Below are 7,166 nucleotides of genomic sequence, written 5' to 3' on the forward strand. Positions count from 1 at the left end.
GACCTTTAAGTTTAAGTTATGATGCTTCCCAAATATTCAATTATTACATATGTATAGGTTCTCAGCCATCCCGGACATGAACCTCCTCTAGCCCCAAAATAATAATTAAAAAAAGTTTAAAGCAACTTAAATTATAATTTAAATAACACATGACTTGTATTGAGAATCACTACAATAAATCAATATTTATGAGGAATTTTATTAAGTGGAGTTACTTATTAAATAAAACTTGTTTTTACTCAGAGGCTTAAGTTTTTATAAAGATGTAGCAGAGATTAGATCTGTAACTCTGAACCACACATATCTAAGCAACATTTGAATCTTAGTTTGACTTCTATGGGTCTCAGCAGGTTGTTTAGTTTTGGTGCTGCAGCTTGAACACACACAAAAAAAATTAAAGCACATTTTACGTTACATTCTACTATAACTTTGCCGACCCCCCAAAATTGCTGTTAAAAAAATATGATCCCCCCCAATAATGAGATGGTATTTATGCCCTTGATTGTGAGCAAGATCTTTCCTGTCAGTATGAAATTCTGGGAAAGAATCAGGGACCAAATATGAAGCATAAAAAAAAATGTTTTATCCTGACAATCACTTTATCACTGTAAAAAATCTGTCTTTTGTGCAATAGAGAAATGCATATTTGACTGGATGCTCTACAGCAGCAATAATTGTTCATTTAAACTGCTCTGTTTAAAGGGGACAAACTAACTGAGCGACTTTTTCTTTCTCCTCAGAGTGGAACTTACCGCATGGTGTCGGAGGAGGAGCAGGCGCTCAGGGCCAAGCTGGAGCATCTCACCATCAAGGACCACGGCCCCGTGTTTGGACCCTGCGCCAACCTGCCAGACCACACCAGGCAGAAGGTATCCACATCTGCACTGTTGCCTCAATCCTCGTTCAACTCAGTAGCTGGACCATGTTTTTACTTAATCACTAAACGCAAAATGTTCCCAAGCAGGGTTTCTGCAGGTTTCACCAACTCAAATTTAAGACTTTTTAAGGCCTCTATGAATTAAATTTAAGACCTGCAACACCACAGAAAACAAAATAAATAATACATGGCAGAGGTTGGCAATAGAATGAGCCAGTGGTTAAGACGAACATTGTCCAGTCAGCAGATTGTAAATTTGCACTTACCAATAATTGGCTTAAAAACACTAGCTAGCTTTAGCAGCTAGCTACCAGTACCTGCAGCCATCTTGAGTCACAGAACAAAGTGAAAATGTCAAAGTTTTACATCGCAGTAAGGTCCTACAAAAAGATAACTATGTAGAATATACAAGTCCTGCCAAATCAAAATTTAAGACCAATTTATTTTAAACCCAATGAATTGAAGACATTTTAAGGCCTTAATTTTAGTTACGTAAATGTAAGACTTTTTAAGGACGCACAGACATCCTAAGTGTAATTTCCAAGTCCAAGTTCAAGTCCAATCAAACCCATTTATTATAATTTCATCTTATACCTAAAAAACAAACAACAAAACAACATAGCGCTTCTTCCAGATCAAGATGCTCCAATAACTTTTACAGCTCTGAACTTTTTCAGGGCCCTTTGGTCTGCTGGATTACAGCTGCAGTATAACAGTGGTTATTAAAAAACACAACAAACAAACCAAGTCACTTCTGACGTGTTTAAACTCATCTCTGTGAACTGTTAGCTAAATGTCAGGTTTGGCTCCCCCTTCAGGCCAAAGATGAGCTGAACGAGACGGATGAGAAGCGCGTGTCGGCAGCGAAGGAGCTTCGAGCCATCATTAAGGAGAAGGCGGAGGCCGGAGATGACCTGGCTAAGGGGGTGCAGGACACCTTTGGGGAGAAACCAGACAGTCTGCTGGTCCGCTTTATCCGCGCCAGGAAGTACGACGTACCCAGAGCCTTTGACCTCATGAAGGGTGAGTCAAAGCAACAAGCAAAACGTAAAAATATTTCATGCATAAAAACTCGGATTGTAAACTCTAAGGTCATATGTTTTTGTTTTGTTTACTTTTTTTTTTCTTTTTTTCACATTTCCTGTTAGCCACTTCAATTTGAAGATTCTGGCCTTTTTTCAACATGGCCGCCATTTTTGAGCGCTTTAAATCAGTTATTGCCGTAAAATGTTCCCCCTTTTCATGACTTGGATGAACTTTATGTCACATTGTATGTTTTATAGTCATCCTATTCGTACAACTTTTAATAAAATGTAGCAAAATCAGATGTCAAAACTGTCCCCAGTTAGGTTGTTGTTGGTGAAATATCTAATTTTCTGCTGCACTGTACTAATTACTTTCGCCTAAATATAAGTGCATTTTTAATCACATGAAATAAATCCATTTCATACTCCAAACATAAATTGACACAGGCACTTTCTAGTTCATTTTCAAAGATAAAACCCAGCAGGGCCTGACTGACCCCTCCCCTTGGCTTTCCGTCCAGGATATGTCCGCTTCAGGAAGGATTACCCCGAGCTGTTTGAGAACCTGACCCCGGAGGCAGTGCGCAGCACCATCGAAGCCGGCTACCCCGGCATCCTCCACAGCAGAGACAAATACGGACGCGTGGTTCTGCTCTTCAACATCGAGAACTGGGACTACGAGGAGATCACCTTTGACGAGGTGGAACTCTGAAAGGACAAGTCAGGAGAAGCGTAACTCAGGGATTTTGAAGATTTCGCCAGCTCAAACTTAAGGCTTTTTAAGACTATCATGAGTTAAATTTAAGACCTGTACCGCAACATCAATGTACACTGTAAAACCGCACATTTTATATAGTAGTGCCAAGATGAATGACAACGAATGTTTGTGTCTATCTCTTACCCTTGACAGATGCAGAAAAGCTAGCTAGCAAGGGCATATTAGCAGCTAGTTAGCGGTAGCTTCAAACGTATTCAAAAGTTTGCCTGTCAGAACAGTCCAGTGAGAAAAACAATTAGAATAATCCTGCCACAACAAAATTTAAGACCTGTGATTGTGTTTAAGCTCACTTATGTTTTTCAGAAAGAATTTAAGACATTTTAAAGCCTTAACTTCAGATGCATTAATTTAAGAGTTTTTAAAGATGCATGGATACCATGGCGACTGGGAGCAGATATGATGAGGCTTTCATGGCAATCTCTTGTGCATTCAGATTCTGCGGGCCTACTGCGTGATCCTCGAGAAGCTGCTGGAGAACGAGGAGACTCAGATCAACGGCTTCTGCATCATTGAAAACTTCAAGGGCTTCACCATGCAGCAAGCGTCAGGCATCAAACCCACCGAGCTCAAGAAGATGGTGGACATGTTGCAGGTAGGGTTGTAGTCCAGCTTTCCTTTCGCCGAATGCTCAAAGGATCGGGTTGCCTCACCGTGTTCCTCTTGGCGTCCCACCAGGACTCCTTCCCAGCCCGTTTCAAGGCCGTGCACTTCATCCACCAGCCCTGGTACTTCACCACCACCTACAATGTGGTGAAACCCCTCATGAAGAGCAAGCTGCTAGAGAGAGTAAGTCACAAACATAACCTTCCAAAAACTCTCTGTGCCAATCTTTAATGGTTTCATGTCACAACCACAAAGATCAGTGTGTTTACTCTGGTACCCTTTGATAACAAATGTGTCTTACTGTTGATCCTACGGGTGCAACACTGCAAAAACACAAAATCTTACCAAGTGTTTTGGTCTATTTTCTAGTGCAAATATCTTAATAGACTGAAATAAGGCAAAACTAACTTAGAAGGAACTTTTCAACAAGATAGGAACTTGTTTTAAGTCAACGATTCCTTAATACTGAGGAAAATATATATTTTTACCATAGCAAGACATTTTTCTCATGTTAAAAGGAAACAGTCTCCCAGTGGAACTAGTACATTTTTCCTTATCAATATTATGAAATTATTTACTTAAAGCTAGCTCTTGTGTCCTGCTGACCTTTGCAGAGCTAGATAAAATCGGTTTGTCATGTAAATATTGGTTGATCTCCCAAAATTAAAGAAATGGAGGCCTATTTATCATCTGATCAATTTATCATCTGATCGATTTATCGTCTGATTGATTTATCGGTGCACCTCTAGTAGATACAGTTGAGAATATGGGGTTGAGTCTTGGAGAGTGATTTTCATAGATCCTCTCCATCCAATCTGGCTGAGCTCAAGCAAAAAGAATGCACATAAGAGTCAGTCTTGAGTCAAGTACAGACTCATTTTTAATCGGATTAAAAAATACACTGAAGTTTGTTGATGAAACCTTAAAAAGAAAAAAAAGCCCTCAGGGGGGTATAAATACGCTTCTAAATTATGTGCAAGCAGAAGTTTCCAAGAAGGGTTTCAGATTGATTAGAGGTGCTTAAATGCTATAAACAGCTGCCTCCAAACATCTTTTTTATCTACTATGTGACACTAATTTAACTATGTCAGTGGTTTCCTGCACAAATGTCCCTGACAGCCGCTCTGTTTGCTGTAGGTGTTCGTCCACGGAGACGAGCTGGAAAACTACTACAAGGAGTTTGACCCCGAAATTCTTCCGTCTGAGTTTGACGGAAAAGGTTCCAAGTACGACGGCAAGGCCACGGCGAACAAACTGTTCGACTAGTCATCGTAGAAACCTGTTGCCCAGCAGTCTGACAGCTGTAATGCAGTGAAAAAAAATGTAACAGAATAATCCAGCTGTGTGGATGTAGGAAGAGTAGCTATGAATGAAACATAGGAGAGCGTGTGAAAGGCTGAAGAAGAGTCTGTTTTCCAGATGTTCTGACAAAACCCAGTTCTACAGGAAGGGGGCAGTAACGAGCTGAAACCTTAGCTTTCTACAGTCTCTAACTCATGAGTTTTGAACAGAAATTACAAATGGCTTTGTAATTTAACAAGCCCTTTACCCAAAACAGATAGAAGTTTAAATTCACACAGAAACCTGATTGGAAAATGAATATTTCTTTTTACATTAAAAGAGAAAATGTTGTCCACTTCCCACTGATTTCCCACCACATCTTAGTAGCTGAAAAAGAAAATCCCATCAGGAATGATGTTTCAAACACCATCGTTACGACTGAATCGCCGTGGCAACGGAGTATATTTTAAACAGATTTCAGGAGTTTTAAAGTTGTTTTATGACATGTCTGTCATTTCTTTCTTTACATTCGCTTTCAGAATAAAAGCAAGTTTTCACCCGACACACCACCCTGTACACCAGCAACAATGTCAATAAATGTACAATAAACTGTATATAAATATAACTTTTGGTCATTTTATTAAGAATTGTTGAGAACAAATCATGAATGACGAGATCTATAAAGCAGAGGGTTGATTAAACCTTTTTGTTACAGACCTGTTGAGATTCATGTTTAACAAAGAAAAGAGACAAAAACGATTAATGATCAACAATAGAGGCATAAAAAACCAGAATCATCTACTGACTTTCAGTAACACCCACCTCTTCATTTGAACAGCATATAAAATATACAATTGCACAAAATAATAAACATTTCTTACAGAAACAACAGATTTCTTTTTGAAAGAGGGGTTCTGTGAGATCATAAGCAGTTAATATCTTACCTGTTGCTTAAAACTTTCCAAGCGTCTTTGGCATAAATACAGACTAGAAGGTTCTGGAGGCTGAAACGTCTTCAGACAAAAATGTCAAGGTGGTTATTTTGAAAAGCACTTTATGAACCTTAACTCTGTCTTCAGCTACATTTGGCAGAAGCTAATGATTGTTTAAATGGAAAACGGAAAGAGGGGATGGTGCCTCACTGACTACCCTCCTCAGGTCATGTGAGCTATTTCTAGACAGAAACTGTGAGAACGTTTTATTTGTTGGGATTTATATCTAACTGGAAGCTCTACATGTTTCGCTAGGTGTCTCAGTAGACTAATCTACCACAGGTAAGATATTAACTACTCATACCTCTTCAGCAGAAGTTTACTTCAAAAATGTAGGACTCTTATTTAATAGCATAGCGAACAATTGATTTAAAAAAAATTAATGAAAACTATTTCCAAATTCAAATCTCGCCTGTTTCCGACACAATAATGTTACTGTGAGAAATTATGCAACTTTATGCTTTTGTTTCAAGCATTTTTAGCTAATGAGGGGAATGCTAAGCTAACCAGATTAACAATAAACCTCCCAAACTATTTCAATCTTACAATTATCTCTAATCCGAAGCGCTCGCTAAGCCACAAGCTACTTGTAGCTTTTAATGGAGCTGAAAGAGACCAGAAAACAAAAACAAAGTAGTGGGTTGATGGTATCGTTTGGTAGGATTAAAGTGAAAACCACAGTTAAATAAATTAAGGTGTTCTTGGAATGGTATAAGCTGTGCAATGTCTGTGTTACTATGCAAAAAACATGTTGGTTTAAAGTGCTCATATAGTACAGTACAGTCAGGATGTTCTAATGATTGTACACAACAATTTAGGTTTAAAAGGTTTTTTTTTTTTTTTTTTTAAAGTGTTCTGAGCAGCTGATATGTTTAGTCATTTTAGGGAAATTAGGACATCTGAAAAAGGTGTAAACAATAAAACCAGTCCTGGTGGTTCTGATAGGAAACCCACAAGTTTTGCAACAGGAACGAACGTCGGTCTCGATCTCTACAGGACTTTTCCGCTTAAAACTAAACTGAATTTTATGCAGGCTTAAACACAAATATATTAGCATTCGTTAGTCGGTCTGATCAAGTGCTTTCATCGGCGTTAGTAACGAATAGTTAGCTGGCGCTCTGCAGAGTACGTAAACTGACCCAGCAGATCTGTAGGCTTCGGGTCAACCGTGCTCCTGGTCAAGTCTTTGCGTCACCTGCTGAGGTTTAGTTTTAGTCCTGATGGGAGGTTGAGTTTGAGTTTCTGCTCCTCTGGCAGGCCTGCTGCTTCTTCTCCCAGTGGCAGATGGCGTCGGTGTACTCCACTATGACCTTGTCCATCCAGGTGAGGGGATGTGGGAAAAGAACGGCCCCCTCAAAGAAGCCCATGTGGCCCCCGTGCTCAGTCAGGGCGAACATCACGTTGGGCATTTTGTCTAATGTACAAAAGAGAGAGAGGAAGGTCAAATCTCACATGCAGTTCTGGTAAGATGCTCACTTCCACTTATTATGGTCATGAATATCGGATTCATTTTGTGTCACAGAAGGGTTGATTGAAATAAAAAAAACAAAACATTTTCTAAAAAATATTTTCTGTGATCTGTAATTTCTTTTTTTAGAAAATAACTGTTC

General features: G+C 39.2%; 2 protein-coding genes across 4 annotated transcripts in view; one reads left to right on the plus strand and one right to left on the minus strand.

The window, feature by feature from the left end:
• Positions 1-4,605, plus strand: part of rlbp1b (retinaldehyde binding protein 1b) — an 11,307-nt gene extending 6,702 nt beyond the window's left edge. For both annotated transcript variants that reach the window (XM_015054718.1, XM_015054717.1), the window contains exons 3-8: positions 741-869; positions 1,696-1,900; positions 2,424-2,602; positions 3,114-3,272; positions 3,356-3,466; positions 4,421-4,605. In XM_015054718.1, coding sequence (XP_014910204.1) covers positions 741-869; positions 1,696-1,900; positions 2,424-2,602; positions 3,114-3,272; positions 3,356-3,466; positions 4,421-4,549 — 912 coding nt within the window. In that variant the 3' untranslated portion in view covers positions 4,550-4,605. The remainder of the gene's footprint in view (positions 1-740; positions 870-1,695; positions 1,901-2,423; positions 2,603-3,113; positions 3,273-3,355; positions 3,467-4,420) is intronic.
• A 573-nt stretch (positions 4,606-5,178) lies between these two features.
• abhd2b (abhydrolase domain containing 2, acylglycerol lipase b) overlaps positions 5,179-7,166 on the minus strand; it is a 20,039-nt gene continuing 18,051 nt past the window's right edge. For both annotated transcript variants that reach the window (XM_015054715.1, XM_015054714.1), the window contains one exon: positions 5,179-6,970. In XM_015054715.1, coding sequence (XP_014910201.1) covers positions 6,768-6,970 — 203 coding nt within the window. In that variant the 3' untranslated portion in view covers positions 5,179-6,767. The remainder of the gene's footprint in view (positions 6,971-7,166) is intronic.

The sequence above is a fragment of the Poecilia latipinna genome, unplaced genomic scaffold, assembly GCF_001443285.1.
Source record: "Poecilia latipinna isolate Pla-1442-1.1 unplaced genomic scaffold, P_latipinna-1.0 Scaffold1273, whole genome shotgun sequence".
Classification (NCBI taxonomy): domain Eukaryota; kingdom Metazoa; phylum Chordata; class Actinopteri; order Cyprinodontiformes; family Poeciliidae; genus Poecilia; species Poecilia latipinna.